At 38.5% G+C, this 17,544-nt stretch overlaps 1 protein-coding gene across 3 annotated transcripts in view; it reads left to right on the forward strand.

Moving 5' to 3' along the window:
* The window catches only part of Brms1 (breast cancer metastasis-suppressor 1-like protein), a 279,251-nt gene that overhangs the window by 105,139 nt on the left and 156,568 nt on the right, over window positions 1-17,544 (forward strand). For all 3 annotated transcript variants that reach the window (XM_090375460.1, XM_090375459.1, XM_090375461.1), the window contains exon 5: window positions 12,719-12,815. In XM_090375460.1, the coding sequence (XP_090231586.1) occupies window positions 12,719-12,815 (97 nt within the window). The remainder of the gene's footprint in view (window positions 1-12,718; window positions 12,816-17,544) is intronic.

Below are 17,544 nucleotides of genomic sequence, written 5' to 3' on the forward strand. Positions count from 1 at the left end.
ACCACTCTCTGTCTTCTGCCACTCAACCATCCCTTTATCCATAGCAATAATTTGCCACCAATGCCACACTGCTCCAATTTGTGCAGCAGTCTTCCATGTGCAACAGTATCAAAAGCCTTTCTAAGATCCAAGTACAAAGGGTACTAGGAAAGTTTTGCAATATGACGCAACAATGAATCACAGGAAGCTGCTTGTTGCTGCATGTTGAGACATGTTCATACGTGCATAGTAGCCGCCGCGCCAAGTCGATGGGCTCAGTTATTCATTAGTAGTGAGAGTGTAAAGTGCTTGCGATGGCATCGTGGTCACGAAATGAGTTAAGGACAGTTTTGCGGTATAATTTCGTGCGTGGTTTAACCATAGACCAGTGCTTAGAAGAAATGACTCTTGCACTAGATGATGATTGTCCACATCGTACAACGATATTCAGGTGGTATAGAGAATTCCAAAGGGGAAATTTCACTCTGGAGGATTCTGAGAGGCCGGGAAGGCCACGAATGTCAGTTACGGAGGAAAACGTTACTGCTGTGAGGAAAATGCTTGACGAAAACAGGCGAGTGACCTACCAACAGATAGAGGATATTTTGGTCCTAAATGCACCAGCAATTCGTTCGATTCTGCAAGATCATTTGCATGAAGAAACTTTGTTCTCTCTGGGTGCCGCATGAACTGACTGAAGAGTAGATGACACGATGTGTGACTTGGTGCCGGGAGATGTTAAAAAAGTTTGATAAGGGACAATCTCGGTATGTGAACAACATCGTGACAGGTGACGAGACTTGGCTGTACTATTACGATCTGCCGACCAAGGCTCAAAACAAAGTTTGGGTCTTTGATGATGACGACACACCCGTAATTGTCAGAAAATCCCGATCTGTAAAGAAGAAAATGATAGCTGTATTTTTCAAATCGAGTGGAATTGTGGAATGTGTCGTTTTGGACACGCAGAAGACAGTCACAACTAAGTGGTATACTGAACAATGCCTGCCTAAAGTCATGGGATCTATGAAGAACCTGCGGCCAAAGTCAAGAATGGACACAAGAACTGGTTTAAAGATTGGTTTCGGAGGATGGAGAGGTGTATTGAATGTAGAGGAAATTATTTTGAAAAAATTAAATAAACAAAGCTGTATTGCAAAACTTTCCTAGTACCCTTTGTATATAATATCAAAGTTATTCCCTGCATCCAATTCTTTTGTGACTACATCATAGTATCCAGTCAAATTGGTCAGGCAAGACCTTCTCTTAACAAAACCATGCTGTGTCTGAGCTATAACTGAATTCTTGTCAAGATGATCCTGCAGTGCTTCTTTAACCAGTGCTTCCATTAATTTTCCTGGAACAGAAGTTAAACTCACAGGTCTATAATTGCTTGTGTCACCTTTGATCCTCATTTGTGAATTGGGGTTACATTTGCACATCTCCAGTCTGTGGGTACCTCCCCTGAGTTCAAGGAAGCTCTCATAATTATGGCTAATGGATTGCTTACTTCCTTTGCTGCCTCCTTTAATATAACTGGATAGATCCCATCGACCCCAGGTGCCTTTCTTATATTTATCTTCAACAATTTCTCTTCCACTTTACTCTCAATTATTACAAGATCATCTAGCTCACTGCCGGTGTTTACTTCATCTATTCATCTATGGCATTCCCCTTCCTAAATAACTCCTCATGTGTGAATGTAGATGCAAAATATTGATTTAGTTTGTTAGCTACCTGAGCAGGATCATGAACAGTTGAACCATCGATATCAAGTGGATCAATCTGATTCATCCTCTTCCTTCTAGAGTTTACATAAGTAAAGAACTCCTTGCTGTTTTTCTTTGCATCCCTTGCCAAAGATTTCTCGTAATCTGCCTTCGCCTACCTAACCTCCTTTGTAACTTGGTTACAGATCAACTTATATCTATCATAGGCTTCTGTGTCACATGTTAATTTATATGTATCCTATACATTTTTCTTCTCTGCCATATGTCTCATTAGTTCATCTGACATCCATTTAGGCCTGAACCGTGAACAATATTTCTTAGTCGGTATGTAAAGCCTAGTAGTAGCTTCCAAGATAAGTTCTTTGAATGCTTCCCATTTTGAGTTTGCTGTTGGTAACATCATCAGTTGGTCCCACTGTATAGAATTTAAATACTGTCTCAGACCATCGTAGTCGCCTTTACAAAAGTAATAACCTTTCGCTTTACCCCCGATGGTAGTTACCTCCTTGAGTAAATCCCACTTCAGCACACTGTGATCACTGCCACCTAGTGGTTCATTTATCTGCAGATTCTTAATGCATGAAGAATCACTACTGATAATCAAATCAAGAGTATTGCTCCCTCTAGTTGCTTCCCGAACATGCTGATTTAGAAAACAATCATCCAATAAATCTACAAAAGCCTTGCTAGTGTGTGAGTAACCTACCCACAAATTCCAGTCAATATCTGGGAAATTAAAATCCCCCATTATAAGACTCTCTGATTTACTGGCCCACTCTATTTCCCTGTACAGTTTCTTATTATACTCATCAGAGTCATTAGACCTATAGCACACTCCTACTCTCAATTTTGATCTGCCAATGCTTATGTCACACCAAACTGACTCAACACTGCACTGTCCAGCGATGTCGACTGGCTTCAATTCCTTGGATTTTATGTGTTTCTTAACTAATAGCATAACCCCTCCTCCCTTCCTATTCTGTCTATCCTTTCTGTAGATGTTGTACTTCTCCAAATTCCAGTTCTGCATTCCTTATATCTGTGTGACACCACATCTCTGATATCCCAACAATATCTGCCTTTGATGCTTTGAGCAATACCTCAAATTCATCAAATTTATTTACCAAACCTTGATTTACCAAAGGTTTTCCATGATGACCTTTGCAAGCAAGGTGAAAGGGAGATTTCCCATGCTGAGGCCCTTGGTTGGGAGGGAAAAATTCTCTAAACTGGGAGTATGTAGGTCTGGCCAGTCACGTGGTTGATCAGACCAAAGATGTAATCTTTGTGAAGGGGGTATAGTAGTAGTAGTAGTAGTAGTGGCACATGATGCAAGAAAGCAAGTGTAGGAGCTTATGCAGCATCAGCCAAAAAAAAAAAAAATAAAAAAAATCAAAAAAAAAATAAAAAAAATCAAAAAAAAAATCACACCATTCCCTCCAAATGCCTGTCCAGTTCCTCCTTAAATTTATTTAACCTATCAACTTCTACAACGACAGATGGAAGTTTGTTCCAGCAATTAACCACCCGCTGGCTAAAGGCAAATTTCCGCACATCTATTCTACATCTGTCCTTTCTTAATTTGAACTTATGTCCCCGTAGGTTGGTAATCTGAACAAGTGGAAGGATCCCATCAGAATTCAGCGTGCTCAACCCATTCAAGGCCTTATAGACCTCAATCAGATCACCGCGCAGGTGCCTAGTCTCCAGCCACTGCAATTTGCAGAACTTAAGCCTCTCTTGGTAAGAGAATCCCTTCATTCCCCTCACCAATCGTGTTGCTCTTCTCTGTACACGCTCAAGCAAATCTACATCCTTCCTAAAATGAGGCCTCCAGACCTGTACGCAGTACTCAAGGCGTGGCCTGACCATTGCCTTATACAGAGGGACAATCACCTCCTTTTCCCTGCTAGCAAAATTCCTATATATCATTGACAAAACCCCATGACCCGCCCTAGCAGCCTGTCTACACTGCTCAGAAAACTTCATATCTGACTGCACAATTACTCCCAGGTCTTTTTCATTTTCTACCACCTTAAGTGTAGTACCACACAGTTGGTACGTTTCTCTGGGGTTACTTCTACCCATATGCAGTACTTTGCATTTGTCAAGGTTGAACTTCAGTTGCCACTTCTTAGCCCATCTGCCCAAATTATCTAGATCCTGTTGCAGTAGCACACTGCCATTACTGTCATCTGCAAACTTCGACATTAAGCCTGATATACCTTCATCAATATCATTGATAAATACACAAAACAACAGTGGACCCAACACCGAACCCTGTGGGACTCCACTAATAACATTAGTCCACGAAGAGCAGCACCCATTGATTACCACCCTCTGTCTTCTCCCACTTAACCATCCTTTTATCCATTGTAGCAACTTACCCTTAATACCATTCTGCTCCAATTTGTACAGTAGTCTTCCATGCGCAACAGTGTCAAAAGCTTTCCTGAAATCCAAGTATATGATATCAAAATTATTTTTTGCATCCAGTTCGTTTGTGACCACATCATAATAACCAATCAAATTTGTCAGACAAGACTTTCCCTTAACCAACCCATGCTATGTTTGAATTATTGCTGCAGTCTTGTCTAGATGATCCTGCAATGCATCTTTAACCAGCGACTCCATTATTTTACCCGGAACAGAAGTTAAACTAACTGGTCTGTAATTACTCGTGTCATCCTTCGATCCACCTTTGTGAATTGGGGACACATTTGCACATCTCCAGTCCGTGGGAACCTCCCCTGAGTCCAAGGATGCTCTCATAATTATGGCTAAGGGTTTGCTTAGTTGCTTTGCCGCCTCCTTTAAAATAACTGGATAGATCCCATCCACCCCAGGTGCCTTTCTTATGTTTAACTTCAACAATTTCTCCTCCACTTTGCTCTCAGTTATTACAAAATCATTAAGCACACTGCTACAATTTGATAACCTTCTTCCATTTTCAAATTGTAATAATTCCTCACGTGTGAATGTAGATGCAAAATACTCATTCAGTTTGTTTGCTATCTGAGCAGTATCATCAACAGTCGAACCATCGATGTCAAGTGGACCAATCATATTCATCCCCTTCCTTTTAGAGTTTATATAAGTAAAGAAATCCTTGCTGTTATTCTTAGCATCTTTTGCCAAAGATTTCTCGTAATCCGCCTTCGCCTGCCGAACCTCCTTTGTGACCTGATTACAGACTAGCTTATATCTGCCACAGGCTTCTGCGTCACCTGATAATTTATATGCATCCCAAGCATTTTTCTTCTCTGTCACGAGTCTCATTAGTTCATTTGATAACCATTTAGGCCTAAACCTTGAACGATATTTCTTAATCGGTATATAAAGTTTAGTCGCTTCCACGATTAATTCTTTGAATGCTTCCCACTTAGAATTTACTGTTTGTAACATCGTCAGTTGATCCCACTGTACAGAATTTAAAAACTGTCTGAGACCACTGTACTCCCCTTTACGGAAGCAAAAACCCTTTCCTTTACCCCTGACGGTAGTTACCTCTTTGAGTAAATCCCACTTCAGCACACTGTGATCACTGCCACCTAGTGGTTCCTTTATCTGCAAATTCTTAATACACGAATGATCACTGCTGATAACCAGATCAAGAGTGTTACTTTCTCTGGTTGCCTCTCGAACATGCTGCTGCAGAAAACAATCATCCAATAACTCCACAAAAGTCTGACTAGTGTGTGAGTGACCAACCCACAAGTTCCAGTCAATATCTGGGAAGTTAAAATCCCCCATTATAAGACATTCTGATTTACTGGCCCACTCTATTTCTCTGTACAATTGTTCATTGTACTCATTCAAGTCATTAGGCCTATAACGCACTCCTACTCTTATTTTTCCTTTCGCAGTGCTTATCTCACACCAAACTGACTCAACAGAGCACTGTTCATCTATATTAACTGGGTGCACTTCCTTTGATTTTATGTTTTTCTTAATTAACAGCATAACACCCCCTCCCTTTCTGTCCTGTCTATCCTTTCTGTACACATTGTACTCCCCAAATTCCAGTTCTGCATTCCTTATATCTTTGTGACACCACGTCTCTGCTATCCCAACAATATCCGCCTTTGATGTCTTGACCAACACTTCAAATTCATCAAATTTATTTACTATACTTCTAGCATTGGTATACATGGAAGCATACATGCTCCTATGCCTATTCCTTGTTACCCTAACACATCCCATGTACCCAACTATTCCATGATGACTGCCATCCGTCCCTGAAACCCCCAACACCCCTCGCTCCAGGTCGCTTCTTATTCTAATAGAAGTTGTGCAAGAATCACCTTCACCTCTGCCTGCGGTTACTGTTAAACTATTAGTCTTTGTATCCCCCCAAACTAGCAGTTTTCCGACCCACCTAACACTGCCTCGATAGCATCAGCAAATATTCTTGCACCCTTTCTATTTAAGTGTATCCCATCCCTGTAGAAGCAATCTCTCCTGTTAACAAGTACAGTCCAGGCTGAAAAAAATTGTACCCCTTGAGCCTTGCACAATCTTTCCAGGGCCGAATTGATCGACAAGGCTCTCATCATATACTCCCTCCTATCGTGTCTGGGCAGAATTGCAGACACTTTCAAATTCAAGCCTATTTCACGGCTTTTTTTCAACAGTGACCTGTACTTGTTGAGTAATTCCGCCGGTCTCCTACTCTTAATATCATTAGTGCCAACGTGTACAACTATATCACCTTTTGTGCACTTGAAAGATGATATCCGCTCTACGACGTCATCAACCTTTGCCCCTGGCAGACATACCCTGGTCCTGTTCCACCTATCCTTTTTACAAAATATATTCCCCGTCTTCCTGACAATAGAGTCACCAACAATAACTAGTTCCTTTGGGACCAGCGCATTCTGCTTTGGAGATTGCCGCTGTGTTGCCTGATGCCCAGGAGTGAGCTCTGGCGTTGAGTTGGGCAGCTGAGAGCCTGATGGGCCCCTCAATTTAGATCTTTCGAGGGCATCCACCCTGTCCTTCAAACTCTCATATAGGCCCATAACAACGCTGAGTTGTCGCCTGATTTCCTTACACTCCTTACATCGCGCACACACAAAGACATCCCCCATGGCAATATCATGTTCCGTTCCAGAGAGTTCGGCAAACATTTCACAAGTTGCACATTTTTTTAGGCTGTGATGCGTTGGAGAATTGCCCCCCTCAGTTCTCCCCCGAGTCACAGCACTCCTGCCACTTTGTGCCCGTTGCTTTGCTGCTCTAGTCTGGGGCATGGTAGTTTAAATTAATAAAATCAATAAATTAAATATCAATAGTATTTGAATAGAAACTATTAAATAGAAACAGTGAAGCGTATTACTATATAATTATGCGTTAGAGCTACCTAGCTACCTCAATTAGAAAAAATTTGAATTCCCTACCACTATATCCAAAAACAATGGCTACAAAATGGAACGAAATAACGGTTTTACCTATCGTAAGTAAAATCCACAAAAACTCTTTATCTAAATTAAAAATAAAAAATAACCAGCGTAACTATAACTATATGACTACGTATTAAGTACAATATAAAATAACAATCATGTAAATAAAAGGCAAACACTTATCGTTTTTGCGGAGCCTGTAACTGTCAGCTGTAACTTTTAAAGAGATTCAGCGCCCTCATCTAATAAAATAAAAGCTTCCCCATATAGGGAAGCTTTTATTTGTATTTGTGTCTGTTAGGCAGGTTTTAGCATTGCCAAGGAGGAAAGTTAGTAAACAGACATTATATTGATGCTTGCTAGTACATCTTTGTGGGGGGGGGTGCATATGTTGTAATCTGTGTCTAGAATGTTGCAGGAGTCCTTAAGAGGGAGAAGGAACTGGGGGGAATGGCAGCAAGAGGATGAGGAAAAGCCATTTGACAGCCTGTCCTGGTTGGTAAATTCCACAATGATAGGGCAGATTCGGAGATCAGTTTTATATGCTTTAACTCCCAGATATAATGGAGAATTCTGAGTTGTTTAGGTGTTTAAAGATGGGGTTGTCCATTTTACCTGTGTGGATGAACTCCTTCAAGGCAGACTTGATCTTCTCTTGGGATTCATGGTATCTGACTTGATCTTTTTATAGGTATTGGTATTTTATAGGTATAGGAGGCTGAAAATGTTCTGTAGATATATTTTCCTATTAACAACGACAACCCCTTTGCCCTTCTCCTACTTGATGATGTAGATGCAGTGATCTCTAAGATACTGTAGGACTTTAAATTCACTGGTTGAGATATTCAAGTGGTTCTTGTTCTGGGAGTTGATGTTGACCAGTTCCAACATCAACTCAGTTCCTGAGTTGATGTTGGAACTGGTTGATGGCTCATAGACTATTGAGTGTGATGTTTTCATGGAACCGGAGGGCCTGAAGTTTGCTGACAGAGGTGTCTAAATGTGCCAGCATCTCAAGAGTGGGACAAATTGGGGATGCTAATGGAGGACTTCTTTTTATATTTCAAAGAGTTGACTGCTGTTAGGTTACTGTTGGAACTCTGAAGAGGAGGAAAGGGAGCGACACAGCATGGTTGTATGATGGGAAGGTGGATGTATGTTCAGTGGAAGACTAATGTTCTTGATGATTCTGTTAGAGATTCTGGAAAGGGACCTTCCACCTGGCTGTGAATCAGCCCATTATCATCCCCAACGTCAAGATGACAGTCATACTGTCAATTGGCCTTGGAGATGACCGGAAAGGTATTTCCTAAAAGGAGGCATCTTCCTGGTCATCTTACATGTGCACACATGTAACAGAATAGGAGTTGAAGGGTAAGCTTGTGCACACATGTAACATGATGTGGGCAGTAGGAAAGGATAGAACTCTACTCTGTGTGAAATTTGAAGTAAAATGTTTATTGAACAGCAGTTGCTGCACATTTCTAGCAGTCACAACAATTTGCGGTTTAAGTTTATTGGGCTTTTTTGTTTGTACAATCTGTTATAAACGGGCAGTAAACTCGATCTTATTGCATTTTTCCAATATTTGAGGAACCCTCTTTTGACAGCAATTCTGACTCATTGAGACCAAGGTTGTTACTTTCTTTTGTAACTGTGTTAGCCATATGAATTGAATCTTTCATGAAAACTTTTCAATGATCCTATTAGAAAATTAATTTTATTGTATGCTCATTGAAATGATAAACTTTTCTTCTGCAGAGAAGTATTTACAACTTCAGTTTCCCTCAATATAACTGAAAAAGTGACCAAGTGAATTGGTCACTTGGTCACTTTTTTAAAATTAAAAAAATAAAAAGTTAATGTAAATCAAGAATCCATGAGCTTTTGCTGCTGTCAGTTTTTTCTGTTTCAGAAATTGCTTCCACAGATTTTAGGAGAGCATTATCATTGGTTTTCACTGCATCTAAAGATTGCCGACATGTAGAGTGAAGCAAAATGGTTATAGATTTGCTTTGTTGCCATGCTTCTCCTGTGCAGTTCTTTGAAGGATGCAAGTCTTTTTTGCCATTTCACTGACATATCAAATAATTTCTTTTTTATATTTAACACATTGAAACCAGGAAGATTTTTAATCAGAATCCTGTACAATGAGGGGAAACAATATACAGAGTCCCAGCCTCTATTTCAGAAAATAAAGCATGAACCCCGATTTAGAAAAAAAGAAAGAAAAAAAAAAAAAAAGCCTGCGATGACTGCAGCAGCACCATTCAAATGGTGGTGCTGCAAATCAGACCTTTACATCACATCTTGTATTAGGTTGAACAAAGTTTTTGATATAGTGTTAGAAGTATTAAAAGAGCCTGTAAACAATTCATCATTTGTAGTAGTAAGGGCAAATAATACAAGAAGCAAGCTTATATAGCATCAACCAAAAAAAAAACCCAGTTTGTATCTTCCAAGAATTTGTCTAGTTCTCCCTTGAATTTATTCAACCCATCCACCATCATGCTGAAGACAAACTTCTGCACATCTATTTTGCAACCATCCTCAATCAGATTTCCCCACAGGTGCCTAGTCTCCAGATGCTGCAATTTGCAGAACTGAAGCTTTTCTAGGTAAGAGCATCCGTTTGTTCCCTTCACCAGTCTGGTTGCTCTTCTCTGCACCTGTTCCAGCATATCTACATCCTTTGTAAAGTGAGGCCTCCAGACCTGTATACAGTAATCAAGGTGCAGCCTAACCATTGCCTTATGCAAAAGGATAATCACCTCCTTATCCCTGCTAGCAAAGTTTCTGTATATCATTGACAAAATCCCATGAGCTGTCCTGGTAGCATGTCTGCACTTCTCAGAGAATTTCATGCCTGCTGCAAAATTACTCCCAGGTCTTTTTCATTCTCCACTACCCTGAGTGTAATACCACATAGTTAATAAGTTACTCTGGGGTTACTTCTACCCATTTGCAGTACCTTGCATTTGTAATGTTAAACTTCAATTGTCATTTCTCAACCCTTCAATCCAGTTTTCTTATATCTTGTTGCAGTAGCTCACCCTGATGACTGTCACTAACCACCCTGCCAATTTTTGTGTCATCTGCAAACTTAGCCTGGTTTACCTTAATCAATATCATTGATAAATATTGAAAACAACAATGGACCGAGCACTGAACCCTGGGGAACTCCACTAATAACATTAGTCCACCAAAAGCAGTGCTTTTGGTGGACTAATGTTAAGCATTGATAATCACCAAAAGCATTGATAATCACTCTGTCTTTACAAACCTAAAGCATGGAGAGAGAAAGTTGTTTTGCATTGGAAAAGTCTGTTGTTTTGTTGACCATAATTGCACGTTGTGTTGTCTTTTATTTTCTGAATTATTTTTGTAAAAACTTGATGAGACAGTTAGGTAAAAGTTCTTCACATTATATTTTTTTGTATTGTTTTTAATCAAATAACATTAACAAGGAGGCAAATTCATTATTTATTAAAAACTCAATGCACCACTATTATAGTTCTTTCAGATCTTACTGGATCCTCACAAAACAATTTGTCCCACTAGCAGCCACACTGTGTAGATGAAAAAAAAAGTATGCAGTTGACAATGTAACAAAAGGTTTGGAAATATTAAACCCCTAGTGTATTAATTGCAACGGTTTAAGTAACAGATTTGCCTTTGCGATATTATTTTAAATTATTATTAATTTTAAATCAGAATCGTGGATAACAGTGCCATTCCTAAAGTGAGCATAAGCCCAAGCCTGTTGCTGTCATTGGAGCAAACACATTATGCCTAATACACCTATTGTTTTCACTGTGTCTGTCTGTCCACGTGTAACAACTCAACTCTCATTGGATGGATTTTCATGACATTTTATATTTGGGTCTTTTAAAAAGATTTGTAGAGTTATTGCAAATTTGTGATATTTTAAATGTAGCCTTTCAGAACAATTTGTAGAGCCATTAGAAAGATTTGTTATTTCTTTGTCTGGCTGCATGTAATAACATGACTCCCTGTGGATGGATTCTCATAAAATTTTATATTTAGATCTTTGAGAAAGATTTGTCAAGCCATCTCAAATTTCATTGAAATCAGACTAAACCAGTAGTTATTTTTATCATACATGGCAACAAACATAACTGGATGTTATGTTTGTTGCCATGTACTGGTTGGAGGAATGAATGGGCATTATGGCAGATATACAGAAAAGAAATGTAATCAGTTCATGCAATAAAAGTCATTGCTTTTTGCTCTTTTGTTATTAATCATGAATTATTACTATTCGCTAATGTGCCTGAACTGTAATGCACTGCATACATTAACTAGCTTGTTCTCTCATATCACTCGTAATTCAACAATTTATTTTTCACCAGTTGATTAGCGCCAATTCTTTTTTGCTAAAATATTGGGTGTGCAAAATTCAAAGCTCTTCCCAGTTGTGGTTCCACTGAGTGACTAGATTGCATTACAGTATGCAGGATAGACACAAAATATATCTTGTGAAAAGGTCTGCTGTATTTTCCATTTTTTCATATTTTCATTTTCCAAAAATTTCAATGAATTTGGACACCAAAAGATTTAAGTGTGGACTAGAAGAGGATGAATTGTACAGAAACAATTTTGGAAAATTTGCCCAGAATTCAAACAAGTTTGTCAAACAGTTGGAGACCTTGGATAAAACTTGGATTCATTACTGTTTTTTTTTTTTTTTTTTTTTGTTAGTTGTTGGCACATTGGCTTCTGTGGCCATAATGCACCTCCCAAGGTTTTTGCACTACTCTGATCCAAGCCCAAGGCGGGATTCAAACTCGCAACCTTTGGATTGCCAAGCAGGCACTTTATCCACCCTGCTAGTCTGGTCGGCTTCATTACTGTGATCCAGAGATAATAGCCCAGGAGTGGCATCATAAAAAGATTTCTTTGCCATAAGAAGTTCTGAAGGTCACCACTACTGCCAAACTAATGGCACCAGTTTTTTTTTTAGAGATAATGAAGGGGTGATATTAATTAACTTCAAAGGGGTGAATTCATTATAGGTGAATGTTATTCTTCTTTGCAACCAAAATTTCATGAGCAATTAAAGGCCACTCAGAGGCTAAAATGTCATGTGAAACTCTCTTGATGGGTTCCTCTTTCTGGGCAACAGTGCCGCCATTCACATTGCTTGAGTAGTCATAGAGACAACCAGTGATTTAGTTTATGAACTGTTGTTATACCCACCTGTTTCACTATATGGGATTCCTTCAGATTACTACCTTTTCCCTGCACAGAAAAAAACATTTGAAAGGGCAACATTTGGGATGAATGATGATGATATTCATGTTGAAAAGAAGTAGAGGGCCCCTGACTAGGCCGATTCTACCTAAGGATCTAGATAAGATGAGGGAATATTGCAGGTGTGTACATCTTAAGAGGTGACTACGATGAAGAAAAGTTGATTCATTTCTAGATTGCTTCATCCTTTGTATGGCTGGCCAGAAACTTGAAATACCTCTTGTATATCTGATGTAGGATTTGTTTTTATTGGTGCTTATACCACTAGTTAAGAAAAAAAAAATTTTATTTATTTTTTTGTTATTTTAGTATTTGTGTTGAAATAATTTACAGAGCGAAAAATCACTTTTGTGGGATTCTATTAAAAGTGAGCTTGAAGAGAAGATAAGGCGGCTTGAAGAAGATAGGAATAGTGTGGATATTACATCTGGTGAGACATTTTTATATTCTTTTATATATTTTTTTCCCTCTTTCTTCTTCCGGTGGTGAAAATATATCATCATTTAATACTTTTTATTAACCTTTTGATTGTGCTGTCTCTTATCTCTTTCTATATTTAGTCAATTCTTTTGCAAGGTGGGTTTGGATAACCAAGTTTCATTTACCGTATTTTCCGGCTTATAAGACGCGTTTTTTTTCACGAAGAAATACTCGGAAAATCACCCTGCGTCTTATATGGTCAATGTCAGATTAGGCCTAAAGACTACCTGCAATGCATTTTTGATGACACATTGCCGGTAAACTGAGTTCTGAAAACTTCCCTTTGAAATTCACACCAATTTTACTTAAGATTTATCTGTTGAAATATATTTTTAACAATTATCAGTGGTTACAATCTGTGGCAACAATACATACCAGTAATCTTTTTTTCGTGGAAAATTTGTTGAAATCTGCATGATATCTCACAATCAGATGTAAGTAAAAACTTGTTTCATTTTCCCATGTGTTTGCTTCCTCTATAATATGATCTCACACTTTTATGGTATTCCTCTATGATCTCGTGCTTTTATGGTATGGCACGCTAATTAGACTGGATCGGGATTTTTCAATTCCAACCGTCTTTTACAAAGAGAAAGTGATGCCCGTATTTGTTTTAGGGTGAGTAAGAATTTCCGCTATAGATTTATGAAGAGACACGGATTAGCGATGCGAACAAGAACAAAAATAGCACAGAAAATGCCTGAGGAGTATGAAAACAAAATTATTGATTTTCACCAATATATTATCAAAGTCTGAAAAGAAAATGACTTTGAACTTAGTCAAATTGCAAATATGGATGCAGTTCCATTGACGTTTGACGTTCCCTCTAATAAGACAGTTGATTTTAAGGGTGCTAAATCTGTGACCATTAAAACTTCTAGCAATGAGAAATCCCATTTTACTAGTATTTAAAAGGAAAACAATGCCGAAAGGAAGCATTCCAGCAGGAGTTTTTATTCAAGTTCACCCCAAAGGATGGATGGATGAGCATGGCGTGAGGTTTTGGCTGGAAAAGGTGTGGTCACGCCGTCCTGGTGGACTTTGCAAGAAGCCGTCGCTTCTCGTGTGCAATCAGTTCCGGTCTCACCTAACTAATTGTACTAAGATAAGATTAAAAAGTTTAAACAAGCAAATGGCTGTAATTCCTGGAGGGTTCAATTGCAATCCCTGGAGTATCAATAAATAAGCCTTTCAAGGACTACATGTGTGAAGAATGGAATAAATGGATGATGCTCCCACAGCATGAACTAACATCAACAGGGTGCATCAAAAGACCTACCATTGTACAGGTTTGTCAGTGGGTCAAAAATGCTTGGAATAAAATTAAAATGGAGATAATAGTACGATCGTTTAAGAAGTGTGGCATAACCAATGCTCTTGACGGCACGGAAGACGACCTTTTGTATGAGGAAACAGATTCATCTGACTCAGAGATCACTCATAACATGGACGATGGTGACATTGAATATCTTGAATATTATGATGATTTCATTAAGAACAAATAAATATTTAAAAAAATTTCTTGTGTTTTATGAATTGAATAAAAACTCCATGTTGTAAGTCCATTTAATAAAAAAATTTTAAAAAATAAATGTAACTCCATTTAATTTATTTTTAATACCTACCCCATGATTACGTCCCGTATCACGCCATGTCGCCATATTTGTTTACATCAGTCGGTAAAAGATCGCTTCTTAGTTTCACCGTAAACAGTATCAAAGGATAATAGAAGGGTTATTATTTTTTCCAAAATATGTGGCCAAAACTAGGGTGCGCCTTGTATGCCCGTGCGTCTTATAAGCCGGAAAATATGGTATTTACAGGTAATAAGTAGTGGGTGGATATCTGATATGGAACTATGGCTGTCAGTAGGACTGTGTTCTTAGTAGGAAGTACTCACTTTGGACATCAGCTCTCCATGACTGACCAACTAGTCTTAATAGTGGGAGGGTTGTGTATGGGAATAATCTGTGAGCCTTATATGTGCAGATGCTCTAGGAATACCTGAGACTAATGTTCATAACTGCAGTCCTAGAAAGTTTTTGTAATGTATCTGTTATGAGAACAAGCATGCATTCTATAGGATTATGCATACCAGCCAATGCTCTCTGGATTTATGATGGGAATTCCATCTCTTTAACTTGTTTTGATCCCCTTCTCTACCCTTCAAAAAAAAAAAAAAAAAAAAATCACCATACCTATATCAGTCCCTTCTAATAATTTGTTTAATCTTTCCTTAAATTTATTCAGACCCCCACCTACATCCATAACATTTAAAGTCTTAAAAGCTCTGATCAGGTATCCTCACTGGTGTCTAATTTCCTGATTCTGCAATTTACAAAACTGAAGTCTTTCTTGGTATTAGTACCCTTTTTTGCTCTGACTAATCTTGTTGTTCTTATCCAAAACTGTTCCAGTACATCTGCATCCTTCTAAAAAAGAAGCTTCCAGATCTGTATGTGCTAGTGAAGGTGCAGTCTAGCCATTGGCATCATACAATGGGATATAAGTTAGATTTGTTTCGCAGGCTGCACTGAGTGATACGAGAAAAATTAGTGTGCTACATTTTCCATATCTTGTTACCTGTAAAAGGAAGTTTCTATTTTCATGTTACTGTTTTTTATTTTCAGGCTATATATAAAAAATGCAAATTCAAAACACTTATTTTCAACAAGTCTATGTCAATGATTTATCTTTTAGATTTTATTAAAATTATAAAAATGACTTGTTTTTTTTAAAAAAATACCTTACTTTTGATTTTAAATGCTCAGTTTAGAAAATTTACAACCTGAAAAGGATCACTACTTTTCAATATTAAGACGAGTGAATAATATAATGATACACCTAAAATTGAAAATATTCGAAACTTTTATTAAGTACAATACACAATAACCTTTACTGAACAAAACTCAACATTTAATGAGATGATTGAGGCTAGATATTTTTAGATAGTTGTTCAAAATTTAGTTAAAAATTTGTGATACTAATTCTCAATGCAGAATGAGGATCATCATTATCAGCCATTTTCAATCCACTGCAGAGTGAAGGCCTCTCCAGCATCTTTCCAGTTCCTTCTGTTTTGTGCAATGGCCATTCATTTCTACCCTACTGTTGTTCAAGGTTTAGGCTTAAATGGTTGTCAAATGAACTAATGAGACTCGTGGCAGAGAAGAAAAATGCATGGGATGCATATAAATTATCAGGCGACACAGAAGCCTATGATATATATATAAGCTAGTCTGTAATCAAGTCACAAAGGAGGTTAGGCAGGCGAAGGCAGATTACAAAAAATCTTTGGCAAAGAATGCTAAGAAAAACAGCAAGGATTTTTTTACTTATATAAACTCTAAAAGGAAGGGGATGAATCTGATTGGTCCACTTGATATCGATGGATCGACCGTTGATGATCCTGCTCAGATAGCAGACAAACTGAATGAGCATTTTGCATCTACATTCACACATGAGGAGTTATTAAGGTTTGAAAATGCCACAAGGTCATCAAATTGTAACAGGGTACTTAATGATTTTGTAATAACTGAAAGCAAAGTGGAGGAGAAATTGTTGAAGTTAAACATAAGAAAGGCACCTGGGGAGGATGGGATCTATCCAGTTATATTAAAGGAGGTGGCAAAGGAAGTAAGCAAACCCTTAGCCATAATTGTGAGAGCATCCTTGGACTTAGGGGAGGTCCCCACGGACTGGAGATGTGCAAACGGTCCCCAATTCACAAAGGTGGGATCGAAGGGTGACACAAGTAATTACAGACCAGTTAGTTTAACTTCTGTTCCAGGGAAATTAATGGAGGAACTGGTTAAAGATGCCTTGCAGGATCATCTAGACAAGACTGCAGCAATAAATCAGACACAGCATGGGTTTGTTAAGGGAAAGTCTTGTCTGACAAAAGTCTTGTTTGTTAAGGGAAAGTCTTGTTATTATGATGTTGATTACAAAGGAACTGGATGAAAAAAATAATTTTGATATCATATACTTGGATTTCAGGAAAGCTTTTGACACTGTTGCGTATGGAAGACTACTGTACAAATTGGAGCAGAATGGTATTAAGGGTAAGTTGCTACAATGGATAAAAGGATGGTTGAGTGGGAGAAGACAGAGGGTGGTAATCAATGGGTGCGCTCTTCGTGGACTAATGTTATTACTGGAGTCCCACAGGGTTCAGTGTTGGGTCCACTGTTGTTTTGTATATTTATCAATGATATTGATGAAGGTATATATCAGGCTTAGTATCGAAGTTTGCAGATGATACAAAGGTTGGAAGGGTTGTTAATGACAGTAATGGCAGTGTGTTACTGCAACAGGATCTAGAAAATTTGGGCAGATGGGCTGAGAAGTGGCAACTGAAGTTTAACATTGAAAAATGCAAAGTACTGCATATGGGTAGAAGTAACCCCAGAGAAATGTACCAACTGTGTGGTACTACACTTAAGGAGATAGAAAATGAAAAAGACCTGGGAGTAATTGTGCAGTCAGATATGAAGTTTTCTGAGCAATGTAGACAGGCTGTCACGGCAGGTCATGGGAGGTGATTGTCTCTCTGTATAAGGCAATGGTCAGGCCACGCCTTGAGTACTGCATGCAGGTCTGGAGGCCTCATTTTAGGAAGGATATAGATTTGCTTGAGCATATACAGAAAAGGGCAACAAGATTGGTGAGGGGAATGA

This window comes from Mastigoproctus giganteus, chromosome 6 (assembly GCF_048544385.1).
Source record: "Mastigoproctus giganteus isolate SK-2022 chromosome 6, ASM4854438v1, whole genome shotgun sequence".
NCBI lineage: Eukaryota > Metazoa > Arthropoda > Arachnida > Uropygi > Thelyphonidae > Mastigoproctus > Mastigoproctus giganteus.